The following is an 18,661-nucleotide window of genomic DNA, read 5'->3' on the forward strand; positions in this document are numbered from 1 at the left end:
ATTTTCTCTTTCTAGAATTCCTTCTTGTCAGATGTTGGAGCTCTTGAGTTAATCTTGTAATTTTCTTATATTTTTCATCTTTTATTGCTGTTTGTTTGTTATATATCCTGGAAAATTTCCTCAAGCTTATCTTCTAAACCTTTCTCTGAGATTTTATTTCTGCTACCATATTTTAAATTTCAAAGTGCTCTCTTTTGTTCTTAATGTTTCTTTTTAAAATTGCGTTTTGTTCTTGCTTTACAGTTTTAATAGCTTTTCTTATTTTTCTCAGCATATTAATTATATTGATTAGGGTTTTATTTTTGAAGATTTCTTCTGCTGTCTGTGTGGTCTCTGTTTCCTGTGAGTTTTTCGCCCCTGCATATTTGGTCTGGTTTCCAGCTTTCATCTTTGAAGATTTTTTAAAAACCAGGCGTCTAGGTTGTCAGTTCATTTTAGTATCTTTTCAGATACTAATGGGCTGATTGAAAGGTCCATCTTATGCTGGTTGAATGGTATGCTTAACTCGATCTGGTAGGGAGCCAGCTCCTTCTGTGGGAGAAACCCACACCTAACTGCCTTTGAGTCTTTTTTTTTTTTTTCAATCTGGAGACCATTTTGTTTCTCCAGAAAAATTCTCCTAATCTATCGCTTGCTGGGAATGAGCTAGGCTCCCATTGTTTGGAGAGCCTGTTTGGGAAAGAGGAGGAAGATTACATGGTTGGCAAATGGTGTAGGGGATATAAACTTTGTGACTTCAGAGCTCTTGCTCTGGACTGTACTATGACTCTTGCCTCCTGTGCTGAAACTTACATTAGACTTCCCAGGCTTACACATCAAGCGTTTTGTATTGTGTGCGATAGCCCATTTCAGCCCCGTGTGTAGCACAGTTAGGAACACTATGTAAATGATGATATTTAATTATTTCCATGTAAGAGATTTATAATTTGTTCTTAATTTGCAGCTTTTTTCAAGGAGCAAACCTCCAAAGGGCCTCTATGTTTATGGAGATGTTGGTAAGTGTGTTAAAACAAGTTTTGGGTGGTACAAACAGTAAGTTTCCCAGCTTTTGCTTAGAGATAACTTCCATTTCCATCCTTCAGTCCACTACCAGCAAGAGAGTAGGATCAGGTAAAGTAAAATAGGGGGAGGAGAGGGCACTTATCTTAGTTTGCACTTTTACTTCTCATAGGGTGTACCTGTAGTTTAAGGCAGTATTAGCATGTTAGGGCACAAATATTTAGTGCATAAAGTGAGTTGATCTTGGGGAAGGAAATCATATACAGGTAGGTTATTAGATAATTCAGAATCTTGTTGCTCACTGCTGTTAGCTTTAGCTTAATGTATAGTTTTTAAAAAGCTGTTCTTTTTCACTTTTACTTTCCACTAATATTTCTACTCATAATATAAGCCCTTGTCCTCAATTTAGTTATTAGTGGATACTCTTTTTTTTAAAGATTTTATTCATTTATCTTTAGAGGGAAAGGGAAGGAGAGAAATATTAATGTGTGGTTGCCTCTCGTGGGTCCCCTGGTGGGAACTGGCCTGCAGCCCAGGCATGTGCCCTGACTGGGAATTGAACTGCAATCAATTGGTTCGCAGGCCTGCGCTCAATCCACTGAGCTACGCCAGTCAGGGCCTTATTAGTGGATACTCTTAATGCACAAGTGGTAGGTAGTATTCCCTTGGTCTCCCATTTCTATATCTTGGACGTACAGACTCATATTTTCGTGGAGAATTTATGAGCTGTCTCTTTCTAGATTTTCCTAATCAACTAGTATCTTACTTCTTCTCTGACTTCATTTTTGCTGAAGTTGTCTGTTTTCCACTTTCCATTTCTATCAAACAAATCCTTCTAGATCTAAACCTCTCCCTGGTTACCACATTCACTGATGTGATGAAGGCGGCTCTTACTTTACCTGCCCTTATTGCTTGCCAATCATTTCTTTAGTGGGATACTAAAAACTCTCATGTATTTAGATCCCTCTACATACATGTAGAGGGATCATTTTGGTCCTGGACTTATAAAAAGCTTCAGGCCCCTGTAGCCATAACACATTTGCATTATGAGGGAGTGGTGGCAGAAGTTATTATCTTAGTAATATATTTAATGGTTATAGTGCCTTAAATATAAAACTTTAAATGTTTACTTTCTCATCTTGAAGAAAGAGGGCCCTCCCTTTTTTCTGATTTGTGTGTGAATGCCATTAAGTTCCTGTTTCACATTTACAGATTTAGTGAACCTAATAAAAAGAGACTTGTTTAGATCACAAAAGTGAATGATGGAGATTGCCCCTGAAACTCTTCAAGTTCCTGAATCTGATAGATTTTTAAAAATGGGAAACAAGCCAAACTATTTTTCCCTTAGTTCATTAGCTAACTGATATTTTTGACACCATTGAGTGCGTCCTTCTTATTTAAAAGCATTAAATCATTATACCAGGTGTGCGTGATCAGTTTTGTGTGTCTGTGCCCTGGGGCACTGCCTGCAGATCCCATCCTGTTGTCAGATCTTGTTGGCCTCTTTGGAGAACATACACTTCCTATCCCTTCACTTTCATGCTCAGTCATTGCAAAACTAATGTTTTTATTTCTCCTCTTACTTTTTACCATATATGAAGATGGTTAGTAAAGATCAACTTCTACTTCTGCAAAAGGACTTTTTAAAAAAAACATGACAGTTGTTGGATTTCAGTTTGAAAAATGCAGCCATATTCTAACTAATTGAAGGGAAGTATGTACAGTAAACGTTATTCCTCTGAATGCTTGAAAGAATTAGAAGAGATGTGATAACATGTTACATAGGCTGGGTGTGTGGCAACCTTTGGTTAGGAACATCTTTATAATGTAGAGAGGAGAAGGGGAAGGAATTCCGAAATAGGAAGTGAGATGAACATTTTGGTGGCTATACTCAGTTTAGTTTAGAATACTTACAAAATAGGTACTAAATGATAGGTCGGATTCTCATTTTGGGAGGTTCTCTGGCTAGGAAGATAACCTCAGAGTGGCTTTACAAGCTCTTATTCTTTACTATCCTCCTACCCAGCCCCACAAATCAATACATGGCTTTTACTGCATCTTTAAAATATCGTGAAGAAGTTTGAGGAGTCATTAATTTGGCATCTTGCTGTTTCTGTATACCTGGACAGCTTAGACCTTACTCATCAGCCTGCAGAACTGTCCCTTCTTCAGAAACATAGATACTGTCCAAAAATTTTTTGATGTCCTTGTTTTTGACTGTTGTGTCCTGCTTAATCAGAGCAGCTGAACTTGATACAAGTTCAATGCCATTTCCTTCAAGAATCAACTCATCGTTTTCGGCTTGAGATACTAAACAACCGATGCCTGATCTCATCTGAACCCTGTGGATATATTTTTTCCCAAGAAATTTCTGATTTTAACAAGAGAACCATTCTCCTGAGTAATGACATTGATGGGGAAGTGAGTGTGCACATGCCTCATCTTGTAACGGGAGCCCAGTGTATCACCCTTGATCATACTCTGTGCACGACTGCAGATGTGTGAACAGTGGTAATTCCTTTCTATTTCCCCACCATTTTTGTCAGCCAGGAGCCTCTTCGTTTTCCTTCCGTGGGGGCTGAGTTCTGCATTGGTGTGATTGAGGTCCCTCTGCAGGGTGCTCTGGGGTCTTTGATGATAACGGTGCCTCCCTTCAGAGTGAGGTGGACATTTTTCTGGAATGTCGATGGTCTGACTGCTGAAAATGGTCTTCTGCCTCACAATGTGGTAAAGAGTACTTTTTCCCTTTTTTAGACTTGGGAAATAGGTATTACATTTTAAGAAGTGATGGGAAAGAGGATGTCTGCTTCTTCGAGCCCTCTTCCTTATTCCTGTACCTGGCGTGCCTTCCGTCATGCCCACTCAACTGTATTCCCTTTCTTTGTAGACACGTTGAGACAATTGACGCAGGTAACCATGATTGACGGAGGTAACCCTCCATCCAGGGAACCCCAGTAGAGTTGAGACATAAATTGGATTATCATCATGGTTCAATCTTGAAAAAAATGTCTTCATTAATTAAATACTTAGCACAAACTATGCGGGAGCCTAATGCTATGGTAGTATTTTGTGGCTTCCTTCTTACCCCGCAGCAGGCTTTCTTACAACAGGGTTTCTGCTTTTGACTAGCAGACTGCAGTGGTGATGGTATTGTAGCAGATAACAAACAGTCCTATTTGTTTATCAGTGCCTTTCTGGTAGCCTCTTGGTTTAACCTCACCTTCTTCACAGGGATAATTTCCACCAGTTGAAAGGTAGGCTGATTTTAAGGTTGGAGTTGGGAAGCAGAACTCCGTTGGGTTTGGAGGCCATGATGGAGGACACTACTATGGCTCCTTCTGTAGGGGGTCACCTGTGAAAAGGATGCCATGTAGCAGGGTGGGTAGCTCTTGAAGTCGTTTTTGGCTTCCTAACTAGAGGCTTGAAAGTTAGAACATAAAAGAGTTTTAGGTTTTTCATATTAGTTCTCTAGCAAGAATCTTTTCTTAAGAAATATATGAGGTTTTATTACGGATTCTGTAGAGACTGAAGCAAATTGTGAAGTAGTGTTGGTTTCTTCCCTACCTCCTTTCAACACCTTTTGTCCTCATCCTTCCATTTACTTGACAAGTGTTTATTGAGCATCTGCTTTGTGCCAGGCAGTGTGTCGTTTCTGGTGGTGTAAACATGAATAAAAGCAGAGGCAGTCTTTATTCATCCAAAGCTCATAATTTATTGCAATGGCTTTGAATGATTTTTGAAGTATATTTTATATCCTGACTCACTCTACGAGGGCACACACACCCCTACCCACCTGAAAAATAGTTCCATGAAAGAAAACTCGCCCTTACTTGTGATGTATTTTGACATTTCCTATTTTACTGCCCTTAAAGGTAACATTTTGTAGAACTGTAGTATAAATATCATAACTCATGGAAATCACTCAAATTCCTCTAGTTTTACTTGTACTCATGCATGTGTACAGTTATCTCCTGTGTAGGTTTATGTATATACCACCATAATCAACATACTGAACAATTCTATTACTACAAGAATCCATGATGGTGTCTATAATTTCCAGAGATATGGTATTGAATACATACAACAACTGGAAATTGTTCACCTTATAGCTTCCTGGTAGCCATTCTTTGCTTCACATCATGGAATATTACTCTACATACAAGTAACCAGACTTAAAAGTACTCTCATGTTGGTTTCAAAGCTCTTTCATTATATAGCTTCATCCTCTCTGGTTCTTTGCCTTGTAATTCTGATCTCTCTTAACCCAATTCAGCCTGAGTGTTTTACTTGAATTCCCCTCTGTCCTCACCAATGTAAAAAATGGTATATCATTGGTATTTTAGTTTGTATTTCTTTTATTTCTGATGGAGTTAAACTTTTAAAAATATGTTTAAAGGTATTTATATTTTTGGTGTCATTTGAATATTCATGTTCTTTGCAATTGATCATCTTCCCCCACCTGTTAATTCTGTATCATTCAGTACTCTTTTTCAGTTGCAGGAGAAAAAAAAAAACCTGGCCAGTTGAATTAGCTGAACCAGGGGATGAATTTAACAGTTGGTTTAATTGTGAAATCAGGTAATGATCTGATTCAGCCATTAGTAGAGATTTGAGCTTAAATAATATTTTAGGGATCTCTTTCTCCTTCCCTCCTTTTCCCTTCTCCTTCACCTTTTGGTTCTACTTTCCTATTATTGGCTTCATTCTTGGTAAGAATTTTTTGATGTTATAGGAAAGAAGTCTCCTGGGATCTTCTAGGTTGCCCTCTTAAGAGGAGACAGGCCCTGGCCGATGTGGGTTGGTTGGTTGGAGCATTGTCCCATACACCAAAAGGTTACAGGTTCCATTCCTGGTCAAAGCACATACCTAGGTTGTCAGTTTGATCCTCAATCAGGGTACACAGGAAAGGCAACTGACTGATGTTTCTATCTCACTTCGATATCTCTTTCTCTCTCTCTCTCTCTTTTTCTCCCTCCTTCCCTTTCTCCCTAAAAGCAGTGAAAAAATGTCCTTAGGTGAAGGGGGGAAAAAAGGAGAAGGATGATTCTGATTCTCAGAATCCATATTAATTCCCCCCCCCCCCCCCCGCCCAGAACCTTACCTAATTGGGTCATATGCCCATGGGAGGGCCAATCACAGTATATAGGATAGTGGGGTGTTTTTAGTGGCCCACCCTCATGTGTTATACTAAGTAGAGAATTTTTCAGAAGGAAAAGATTTAGGACAAAAGTGCCCAATGCAGTTTTTAATATCTCTGTATATCTTAAAAGATATAATGTTAAGCCTCCAGGTTCCTTGAGGGCAGGTACTGTTATCAATTTTGTTCACTAGAATATTCTAAACTCTTAGAATAGGGCCCCACATGTGATAGGAATTCAGTAAAAATATACTGATTAAATGAATAAGGATATTAATTTTATTTATGGTGATTTTGATATTTAGAAGGTTGAATTGCATGTATCCTAATCTATTAATCTTATTCTTTTATCTCTAGTAATTTATTTATATAATGGTCATTATATTTTAAGCCCATTTTTTAAAAAGATTTTATTTATTGATTGATTTATTTTAGAATGAGGGGAAGAGAGGGAGAAAGAGAGGGAGAGATGCATTGATGTGTGGTTGCCTCTCTCACACCCCCTACTGGGGACCTGGCCCCCAACCCAGGCATGTGCAGTGACTGGGAATCAAACCAGCAAACCTTTCGTTTGCAGGCCAGCACTCAATCCATGGAGCCACACCTGCCAGGACTATTTTAAGTCCATTTTTAAAAGAGCCCAAAGGTTACTTCAAATATATATTATCCACATTTTTGGTTAGATAATTCATGACTTCTGGATCTATCACTATGCTGTGCTTTATGCAGCAGAATTTGAAACTTTATTGATTTACTTTTTTAAGTAAATGTAATGATTTAAAATCTGCTGCCACTCACTATATCAAGAGATATTGTACTGGATATTTTTGAAAAAATTACTTTTCAGTCTAAATGGTTTCATCATGAAAAAATCTCTGTAGAGAATTGTATTTTCATATACAAAAACTTTCTGGCAATTCAGACGTTGTGGGCCCAAAGTCATCTATGGAGTGGAGGAATGCCTCCCCACCCCAAATTTAAGACTCAGGTCTCTTTTCCTGAGCTCTGGCTCCTACAGGAAGAACATGGGCACCGTGGTGGGTGGGGAGGTGCTGGAGAAAGCAGGAGGGTGAGGGACAGCACAACTGGGCCTGGCCTGCCGAGGACAGCTTGGTGGGGGCCCAGCTTGAGCACTGCCACTGTCCCCGTTTCGCCAGGGATAAGGCTTTCTGTGCTTGCCTACGTTAAATGCCCAAGCAGTTGACTCTTCAATTACTAATGCAATCATAGTGATTAAAAGGTCCCCGAGTGTTGAAAATTAGATAATCTAATTACAAGGGCTGACTGTATAAGAATTTCTTCAAGTAGGCCTCATTTTGAAAGACTTATATTCTCAGATTTTTGAAAAAGTGTTATAACTGGCAATCCTCCAGCTCTAATCTACTTCTATTATGTATTTTCAGTATTTATGTTAGATACTAATCTTTATTTTTTATTTTTCATATTTGAATTTTCCCGTAGTGCCTAAGATAGTTCCTCACACTTAATGATGTCCCAAAATATGTATTTAATTAATGAAATTATTTTATTCATACTGGTGCTTTTTGGAAGAGAAACTAAAGAATGAATAATGTATAATTTTTGCCGGTTTATAAACATGGTTTTCTGGTAGGAAGGGGAATAGCCTCTGTTATATTGACTAAATGTTGTATTTCCTAAAAACAGGAAATTAAAAAAAAGTAATATTTTATTTTTAGCTGGATTAACATTTAAAAAAACACTTCTTTCTAAAAAAGTAACATAGTCTTAAGCTTTTCAGTAGAAGAGTGTGGTTTCATTATCCTAAAGCTAATGAACAATCATTAGAGCAATCAGTACATACTGTTTAATAGTATCCTTTTTTTTTTAAGGTACAGGCAAAACAATGGTGATGGACATGTTTTATGCTTATGTGGAAATGAAGAGGAAAAAACGGGTTCATTTTCATGGTTTCATGCTAGACGTTCACAAAAGTAAGTTAATTATCTGGAGAAATGAGTTTTAAGTGAGCAAACATTACAAAATAATTTTCCTTATTTTTAAAAATTCTGAATACTTTAATATTTAAAAAATAGATTTTTCTCAAAAAACTAAAAATGGAACTGCCCTTTGACCTGGAGTTTCCACTGCTGTGATTATACCCTAAGAATCATGAAACTCCAATTCAGAAGAACCTATGCACCCCAACGTTCATAGCAGCACTATTTATAATAGCCAGGTGCAGAAAACAGCCTAGGTGCCCGACAGTAAGTGATTGGATCAAAAAACTGTGGTACATTTACACAAAGGAATACTACCCAGCAGAAGGAAAAAAGGAGCTCTATCCTTTGCGACAGCATGGATGGAACTGGAGAGCATTGTGCTGAGTGAAATAAGCCAAGCAGTGAAAGACAAATACCATGTGATCTCCTCTGTAAGAGGAACATAATCAACAAAACAAATGTGCGCAAAACAGAACCAGAGAGATGGATATAAAGAACAAACTGACCATAACCAGAGGGGAGGGAGGTGGATAATGGGGCAAAAAAGGGGAAAAGTCATCAAAGGAACACATGTAAAGGACCAGTGGACAAGACAAGAGTGCAAAGACAAGGAGTGGGATTGAATGTAGGAGGTGGGGGCAGATAGGGAAGGGGAGAGTAATAGGGAGAAAATGGGGCCAACTGTAGTTGAACAACAATTTAAATAATAGATTTCTTCTTTTAAAAATATAGTTATTGATTATGCTATTACAGTTGTTCCATTTCCTCCTTTATTCCCCTCCGCCCTGCACACCCTTCCCACCCACATTCCCCCACTTTAGTTCATGTCCATGGGTCATACATATAAGTGCTTTGGCTTCTCCATTTCCCATACTGTTCTTAACCTCCCCCTGTCTATCTTCTACCTACCATTTATGCTACTTATTCTCTGTACCTTTTCCCCCTCTCTCCTCCTCCCACTCCCTTGTTGATAATCCTCCATGTGATCTTCATTTCTGTGGTTCTGTTCCTGTTCTAGTTGTTTGCTTTTGTTTTTTGTTTTAGGTGTGGTTGTTAATAACTGTGAGTTTGCTGTCATTTTACTGTTCATATTTTTAATCTTCTTTTTCTTAGATAAATCCCTTTAACATTTCATATAATAAGGGCTTGGTGATGATGCACTCTTTGAACTTGACCTTATCTGAGAAGTGCTTTATCTGACCTTCCATTCTAAATGAAAGCTTTGCTGGATAGAGCAATCTTGGATATAGGTCTTTGGACTTTATGAGTTGGAATACTTCTTTCTAGCCCCTTCTTGCCTGTAAGGTCTCTTTTGAGAAATCAGCTGACAGTCTGATGGGAACTCCTTTGTAGATGACTGTCCCCTTATCTCTTACTGCATCTAGAATTCTCTCCTTCATTTTAATCTTGGCTAATGTAATTATGATGTGCCTTGGTGTGTTCCTTCTTGGGTCCAACTTCTTTGGGACTCTCTGAGCTTTCTGGAAGTCTGTTGCTTTTGCCAGATTGGGGAAGTTCTCCTTCATTATGTTTTCAAATAAATTTCTGATTTCTTGCTCTTCCTCTTTTCCTTCTGGCACCCCTATAGTTCAGATGTTGGAACATTTAAAGATATCCTGGAGGTTCCGAAGCCTCTCCTCATTTTTTTGAATTCTTGTTTCTTCATTCTTTTCTGTTTGGTCATTTTTTTCTTCTTTCTGGTCCACTCCCTTGATTAGAGTCTCAGTTTCCTTCCCATTACTATTGGTTCCCTGTACATTTTCCTTTATTTCACTTAGCATTGCCTTCATTTTTTCATCTAATTTGTGTCCAAATTCAACCAATTCTGTGAGTATCCCGATTACCAGTGTTTTGAATTGTGCATCTGATAGGTTTTTCATGGCCTTGTTTTATTTTTCCTGGAGCCTTGATCTGTTTTTCATTTGGGCCATTTTTTTTGTCTCTGTGTGCCTGCTACTATAAAGGGTGGAGCCTTAGGTGTTCACCAGGGCAGGGCAACCCAGTAGCTGGGTTGTGACACTGTATGTGAGGAAGGGGTTGAGAGGGAACAATGATGCTTGCTCCACTCTCTGCCAGATTTCAGTTCTGCCGCTTCCCACAAGCAAAGTGAGACCTCTGGTGCCGATTCCCATGTGGGTGGGTTTGTGTATGTTCTGGGACCCTGTGAGTCTCTCCAATGAACTCTTCTGTGAGGCTGGGAGTTTCTCCTGCCACCTCAACCCCCACAGGTGTTTTCAGTCAGTGTTTTGAGGCTTTATTTCCCAACGCTGGGACCCCAGGTTGTGCGGTCTGTCTCTCTCCCCAGGTGTTCCTCCTGGTTTATTCACACATGATTGTGGGACCACTGCCACCTTGCTGGTCTACCAGCTGCTGCCTTGCCAGCCCCGCTCCACAATCCATTAATTTGCTGGGTCTGCCAACCGCCTCCTGGCCTGCCCCATTCCTCCACTGTTGCTTTGTCTCGAGTCCTCTCTGCCCAGCTGCCTGTCTCCGCCTCTCCTACCGGTCTGGATGGATGTTTCTTCTTTAACTCCTTGGTTGTCCAGCTTCCGTACAGTTTGATTTTCTGTCAGTTCTCATTGTTTTTCATTTTTAAATTGTTGTTGTCCTTCTTTGGGTTGTGCGAGTGTGTCTACCTATGCCTCCATTTTGGCCAGAAGTCCAAATAATAGATTTTTGCTTAAAGTAAGATTTTATTTGTTTTGTGCTGTGTCAAAGCAATTAGTAATGTGTCCAGGGTTGGTCCTAGGGATAAAGCAGTACTTCCAAATGTAAGAACAGAGGTTACTATATGAAGGTCAGGCATTCTGTTTCTGCCAAGGATCAATAAGAAATGTTTAAAACTCATCTGTTTCAAGAAGTCACTCTTTACTATTCAGCCATAAGAAAACATGAAATATTGCCATTTGTGACAATATGGATGGTTCTTGAAAGTATCATGCTAAGAAAAATACGTCACATGGAAAAGTACAAGAACTGTATGATTTCATTCATATGTGAAATATAAACAGAAAGCCACAAACAAACTCATAGACAATAGTGTGGTGGTTAACAGATGGGAAGGTAGGTAGGGTGATGCTGAAGACAGTAGAGGGGGTCAAAAGTATGGTGATGTAAGGAGGCTAGACTTTGGGTGGTACACACACGGTGCAATATATAGATGATATATTGGGTTGGCCAAAAAGTTTGTTTGTTTTTTTCTGTGAGATGGCTTAGTGGTTTTTCTGAACACTTAGTGGTTTTTAAACTTCATTTGAAACAATTTTGTTGGATTGTATTGTGACAGCTGTCCTATCATCATTTGTTTAAAAAATTGGTGTATTTTTATGGAGCCATTTTAATATTAAAGATAGAAGAAAATAAGTAATTTTTGGCATATTGTGACTTATTATTTCAAGAAGGGTAAAAATGCAACTGAAACTCAAAAAAAGATTTGTGCAGTGTATGGAGAAGGTGCCATGACTGATCAAACATTGAAAGTTCAGTGTGAAGTTTTGCACTGGAGACTTCTTGCAGGATGATTGCTCCACGGTCAGGTCATCCAGTTGAAGCTGATGGTGATGAAACTGAAGCAGTAATTGAGAACAGTCAGTGTTATATATGTGGGAGATAGCTGACATACTACTAAAAATATCCAAATCAATAAAGTTATTGGTGAAAATGAAAAATGTGTCTTTTATTTTACCAAAAAAAAAAAACCACATGACATTTTGGCCAACCCAGTACTATAGAATTGTACACTTGAATCTTAAATAGTGGTATTGAGTAATGTCACCCCAGTCGATTTAATGAAAAAAAAAAGAAGTTATTCTTGATTAGGCTTTCAGTTTGTACTTGTATGTATGCCTTATTGCTTTGTTAGTGTTCTTATGTTATTTCTGCATTATTTGTCTGTCAGGTACATTGTAAGCTCCTCAGGGTAGGAACATTGTGCTTTTCTTATAATACTTTCAGCATTAATTAAACATATAATAAGTGAAGTGGGACTATCTTTAGTGTATCAGGCGACAGACAAGAACATTCTGATTAGATATGCCAGACATAGGGCAGGACTACCTTCTTTGCATGTATCCTTGAAATTCTCAGGACTAGGATTGATTTGTTGGTCCATCAAGTCACCATCTAGTCATCTGGTGTATTACTTTGTCATCTCCAAAATGATTGAAGAGTAGAGATGGATTGACCCTGAAATATTCTTATAATCATGGGAATATAATAATATGTAAGCAGCTTATTTTGAGGTAGAGAAAATGCAACCGATTTCAATAATCACATTAGATTGTATGTGGAATTTACACTTATGTTTACACTAAAGTTTCATTTATTTAAAGACTTTAAAAATGTATTCTGGTTGTCTAAAAAGTACTATTAATACAATATTTGATTTTGTGTTTAATTTTATCCATTTAAGGAATTCATCGCCTTAAACAGAATTTGCCAAAAAGGAAACCAGGATTCATGGCTAAATCATACGATCCAATAGCCCCTATAGCCGAGGAAATCAGCGAAGAGGCGTGTCTCTTATGTTTTGATGAATTTCAGGTAAGGTAACGGTGTTTCTGGATATAGAATGGTATACTGAATGAAGTGTGAATATTTAAAGTCTGTTTCTGGTTTTATCACTGTTTTATAAATTGATTTGAATTATCTCTTATGACTTAAACATTACTATCCAGTTCAGGAGTTGGCACACTCCAGTTTAAATCCCGCAAATCTGGCCCATCGGCCTTTATGTGACCAGTGAGGAAAAGAGTAATTTTTATATTTTTAAAGGGTCATTAAAAAAGAAAAATAAGAAAATTTAACAGCCCATTTGTGGCTTGCAAAGCCTAAAATATTTATTGTTCGGCCTTTCATAGGGAAAGTTTGCCTACCCTGATAATCTAGTCAGTGGATTCACATTTCCCCAACACCATGATGTAGATAATGTGATCATTACAAAATAATGTGCCTTTAAAGATGTTTGAGTTTTTAAATTGCTATACAATGCTTTTATATGATTCACATGTCTCATTTAAGCCTCACAACTAACTTATATGTGAGGAAGTTAAAGAACTGTTCTAGTTGAACTTTTAAAGTTTCTTCTAGTTTTAGGAGTCTCTGAAATTGTGACTGTAAGTTGGCAGTAAGTTATTTACTGGTCTTTATTTCTTACAAGAGCAAATATAGGATGAAGTCGAATGCCATATTGTATATATCTTATGCTTATTCTGTCTCCTGCATCATGTCCAGGGAGGTGGTGGTGGTGGTGGTAGTGGTAGTAGTGATAGATGCCCTAGACTAAGAATTACTTTCTCTTTGACTTCTTTCTTTATTAGATCTGAAACATAGTCATTTGTTGTTCTATAATGCTCAAGAGCATTATAGAAACTGAGAGCAACTGAAAGCATCATAAGAGCAACTGACTATTGGAGTTAAAATAGGAATATCCACAAGTACTGAATGTAAGCTTAAAAATAGAGCTTCACACCAAAGCTTTTGAAAAATATTTCTGGAGCTGAGTGCAGGAACTCCTGAGTCTGATTGCCTAGAACAAAGGCCCAGAGAACTTTTCAAAGGTAGGAAACTAATGTTCATATGTGTTCCCTCTTTGGTAGATCCTGGGTGATTCCCATAGCGCATTTCATATTCCTGAGGAAGTGAGAGAATTGCCCTGGTTGAATTTTAGAATTTCTCTAGTTTTAATGTTCTCTGAAATGATGCATTTAAATTGGTAATGAGTTATTTCTTGTTCTTTTGTGATTAAAAACTTGGGTTAGTGGAAATATGATGTGGCAGGATGCCTTTATCCCAAATGAGGCAACTCAATCCACATAGCTAACAACAATCTTCATTTATTATAGAGGAGAAGAAGCATTTTAGCTAGGAGTGGTGTAACACCATACCATTTGGGGAAGAGGAATCTTTACTTCTCCTTTAAGTCATCTTACTATAGCCTGACATCTACCCTTTGTATTAAAAAAGTACAAAGGTCTTTAAAAGAAAGGCATTTGACTATAAAGGCATGGGTTTATCTCTGGGCTCTCTTATTCTGTTCCATTGATCTATGTGTCTGTTTTTATGCCAGTACCATGCTGTTTTGAATACTATGGCCTTGTAGTACAGTTTGATACTAGTATTGTGATTCCTCCAACTTTGTTCTTCTTTCTTAGGATCGCTCTGGCTGTGTGGGGCCTTTTATGGTTCCATATAAGTTTTGGAATATTTGTTCTGGTTCTTTGAAATATATCATTGGAATCTTGATAGGAATTACCTTGAATCTATAGGTTGCTTTGGTTAGAATGGACATTTTAATGATGTTAATTCTTCCTATCCATAACACAGTATGTGGTTCCACTTATTTGTATCTTCTTTAGTTTTTTTCTTCAGTGTCTTATAATTTTCCATGTACAGGTCTTTTACATCCTTGGTTAGGTATATTCCTAGAGGTTTTATTCTTTTTGAAGCAGTTGTGAATGGCATTGTTTTCTTGGTTTTCCTTTCTGTTAGTTATTGGCATATAAAGATGCATCTGGCTTCTATATATTAATTTTGTATCCTGCTAATTTGCTGAATTGATTTCTCAGTTCTAGTAGTTTCTTGGTGGAATCTTTGGGGTTCTCCATACAGAATCATGTCATTTGTGAATAAAGACACTTTTACTACTTCCTTTCTAATTTGGATGCTTTCTATTTCTTCTTCTTGTCTGATTGCTGTGGCTAGGACTTTCAGTACTATGTTGAATAAGCGAGTTGAAAGCAGGCATTCCTGTCTTGTTCCTAATCTTAAGGGGAACACTTATGGTTTTTGCCCAATGAGTATGATGCTGGCGGTGGGATTGTCATATATGGCCTGTATTATGCTTAGGTATGCTCTCTCTATTTCCACTTTGCTGACAGTTTTTATAAATGATGCTGGGTTTTATCAAATGCTTTTTCTGCATCTATTGATAGGATCATGTGGTTTCATCCTTCATTTTTTATGTGGTGAATCACATTTATTGATTTGTGAATGTTGTTATCAACCTTATATTCCCAGAATAAATTCCACTTGACCATGGTGTACGATGTTTTTGATGCATTGCTATATATGGTTTGCTAATATTTTGTATTTGATGAGGAAGCAAGGATATACAATGGGCTAGTTTATTCAATAAATGGTATTGGGAAAATTGGACAGATACATGCAGAAAAATGAAACTAGACTATCTTCTTACACTACACAGAAGTGTAAATTCAAAGTGGATCAAAGAGTTAAGTATTAGACCTGAAACTGTAACAATCCTGGAAGAAAACATAGGCAGCAAAATCTTGGACATTGCTTGTAGCAATTTTTTTAAAGATTTTATTTATCTTTAGAGGAGAGGGGAAGGAGAGAGGGAGAGAAATATCAGTGTATGGTTGCCTTTCATGGGTCCCCTGCTGGGAACTGGCCTGCAACCCAGGCATGTGCCCTGACTGGGAATCAAACCGTGACTGGTTCACAGGCCCGTGCTCAATCCACTGAGCTACACCAGCCAGGGCTCATAGCATTTTTTATTAGCTATATTTTACCCAGCAAGGGAAACAAAAGGAAAAAATAAACAAAATGGGACTACATCAAACTAAAACCTTTTTGCACAACCAAGGATACAGTCAACAAAATAAAAAACAATCCACAGAATGGGAGAACATATTTGCCAATACATGTGATAAGGGGTTAATATCCAAAGTTTACAAAGGACTTACAAAACTGAACACCAAAGAAACAAAGAACCCAATTCAAAAATGGACAAAGGACCTGAATAGACACTTCTTCAAAGAGGACGTACAGATGGCCAATAGACATATGAAAAGATGCGCAACTTTGGTAATAATCAGACAAATGAAAATTAAAACCCCGATGAGATACCATTTCATACCTGTCAGAATAGCTATCATCAATAAATCAACAAACAAGTGCTGGCAAGGATGTGGAGAAAGGGGAACACTTTTGCACTGTTGGTGGGAATGCAGGTGGTGCAGCTACTGTGGAAAGCTGTATGGAGATACCTCAAAAAATTAAAAATGGACCTGCCTTTAGACCCAGCTATCCCGCTTCTGGAAATATATCCAAAGAAACCCAGAACATTAATTCAAAAGAATATAAGTATCCCTATGTTCATTGCAGCATTATTTACAGTCACCAAGATATGGAAGTAGCCCAAGTTTCCATCAATAGATGAGTGGGTAAAAGAACTATGGACATTTACACAGTGGAATACTACTTGGCCATAAAAAAGAAAAAATATTACCCTTTGTGGATGGACCTGGAGACCATTATGCTTAGTGGAATAAGCTAGTCAGAGAAAGACAAATGCCGTATGATTTCACTCATATGTGGAATCTAATGAGAAAACTGAACTAATAAGGAAAATAGGGACAGACTAATAGATGGAGAACAGGATGTCAGCTAGTAGGGGTGGGGAGTTAGGGTGTAGAGGGAGTGAGCAAAAAGGAAAAAGGACTCATGGACACAGACAACAGTGTGGTGATTAATGGGGGAGGGAGGTATAAGGGGACTAAAAGGTAATGGGAAAAATATAGTAAAGTTTTAATTGAAAAAAAAAGAAAGGCTTATGAAAAAAGATGTTCCCCTGCTACTCTGAAGAAGTGTACTAAGTACACCAGGGTAGTATTGCAGAAGGAAAAGGGTGTCATTTAGTTCTCAAAGCAGCATCCAGTTACTGGTTATGTGCCTCCAACAACAAAAGTCACCGATGAATCACTGAAGGCCATCTCTCATGGTTTCTCATTGTCAGTCTCTTGAATTGGCTCAAAATAAAATTGAATCAGCACACTTTAATTTTGGATTAAGGTACTGAAGTTACAAAACTTTTAAGTATATGATTATCCGACTTTTATAAAATACTTTGTGGTTTACAAACATTTTTACGTACTTCATTTAATTCTGCAAAGTAATTATTATCTTCATCATATAGATGAGGGATGTAAAATGTTAGAATTTCCTATGTAGCATGTAAAAATTATTAACTTCAATATATAACTTTTAAACAATCGAAGAATTGATTGGCATATTGACATGAGGAGCATTTGGCAAGACTATTTTGGTTTGGGAAGCAATGAAAATCTGTCTGTGCAAAGGAGATCCTGAGAGGATTAGTAGCAAGCAGGGCCAAATCACCCATTAGGTACAATAGTCACAGTACCTGGGGTCCATGATACGTTTAGGGGCCCATGAAAATGTTTTAATTTAAAAAAAATTTTAGTATATTTTATTGATTGTGCCATTACAGTTTTCCCAGTTTTTTCCCCTTTATCCCCTCTTTGCCCTGTACCCCCAACCCTCCAGCTTCTCTCACCCTTAGCGCATATTCATGGGTTGTACATGTAAGTTATTTGAATTATCCGTTTTCTATACCATTTGGACCTCTCCCCATCTATTTCATGCGTACCAATTATGCATCTTATTCCCTGTACCTTTTCCTCCCATTCCTCCCCTCCCCACTGAAAACCCTTCATGTGATGTCCATTTCTCTGATTCTGTTCCTGTTCTAGTTGTTTGCTTACTTTTTGTTTTCATTGCTTTTCCTTTTTTTAAGGTTTATTTTTTAAAAAGATTTTATCTATTTATCTTTAGAGGGGAAGGGAAGGAGAGAGGGAGAGAAACATCAATGTATGGTTGCCTCTTGTGTGTCCCCTGCTGGGAACTGGCCTGCAACCCAGGCATGTGCCCTGACTGGGAATCGAACCACGATCGTGTGGTTCGTAGGCCTGCATTCAATCCACTGAGCCACACCAGCCAGGGTTCATTTGTTGATAGTTGTGAGTTTGTTGTCATTTCACTGTTCATAGTTTTTGATCTTTTTCAATTTGTTAGATAAGTCCCTTTAACATTTCATACAATAAGGGCTTGGTGATAATGAACTCCTTTAACTTGGCCTTTTCTGGGAAGCACTTTATCTGCCATTCCATTCTAAATCATAGCTTTGCTTGTCATGACTTCAAATGCTTCTTTCCAGCCCCTTCTTGCCAGAAAGGTTTCTTTTGAGAAACCAGCTGATAGTCTTATGGACACTCCTTTGTAGGTAACCTTCTCCTTTTCTCTAGTTGCTTTTAAGATTCTCTCTTTATCTTAAATCTTGGGTAACTTGATGATGTGCTTTGGTGTGTTCCTTTTTGGGTCCAACTTCTTTGGGATTCTCTGTGCTTCCTGGTCTTCCTGGAAGTCTATTTCCTTCACCAGATTGGAGAAGTTGTCCTTCATTATTTGTTCAAAAAGTTTTAATTTTTTTGCTCTTTCTCTTCTCCTTGTGGTACCCCTGTAATTTGGATATTGGAATATTTAAAGTTGTCCCAGAGGTTCCTAAGCCTCTCTTCATTTTTTCGAATTCTTGCTTCTTCATTCTGTTCTGGTTGGATGTTTATTTCTTCCTTTTGTTCCAAATTGTTGATTTGAGTCCTGGTTTCCTTCCTGTCACTGTTGGTTCCCTGAATATTTTGCTTTATTTCACTTTGTGTATCTTTCATTTGTTGTTTCATTTTTCAGCCAAGCTCAATCAGTTCTGTGAGCATTTTGATTACCAGAGCTTTGAACTCTCCATCAG

The 18,661-nt window shown here is 37.9% G+C and overlaps 1 protein-coding gene across 4 annotated transcripts in view; it reads left to right on the top strand.

The window, feature by feature from the left end:
• The window catches only part of AFG1L (AFG1 like ATPase), a 192,190-nt gene that overhangs the window by 48,758 nt on the left and 124,771 nt on the right, over positions 1-18,661 (top strand). For 2 of the 4 annotated variants that reach the window (XM_037064995.1, XM_037064997.1), the window contains exons 3-5: positions 944-995; positions 7,987-8,088; positions 12,509-12,639. In XM_037064995.1, coding sequence (XP_036920890.1) covers positions 944-995; positions 7,987-8,088; positions 12,509-12,639 — 285 coding nt within the window. The remainder of the gene's footprint in view (positions 1-943; positions 996-7,986; positions 8,089-12,508; positions 12,640-18,661) is intronic. The other 2 variants (XM_037064996.1, XM_037064998.1) reach the window with 2 other exon arrangements.

This window comes from Sturnira hondurensis, unplaced genomic scaffold (genome assembly GCF_014824575.4).
Source record: "Sturnira hondurensis isolate 20B ecotype Veracruz unplaced genomic scaffold, ASM1482457v3 Scaffold0015596, whole genome shotgun sequence".
Classification (NCBI taxonomy): Eukaryota; Metazoa; Chordata; class Mammalia; order Chiroptera; family Phyllostomidae; genus Sturnira; species Sturnira hondurensis.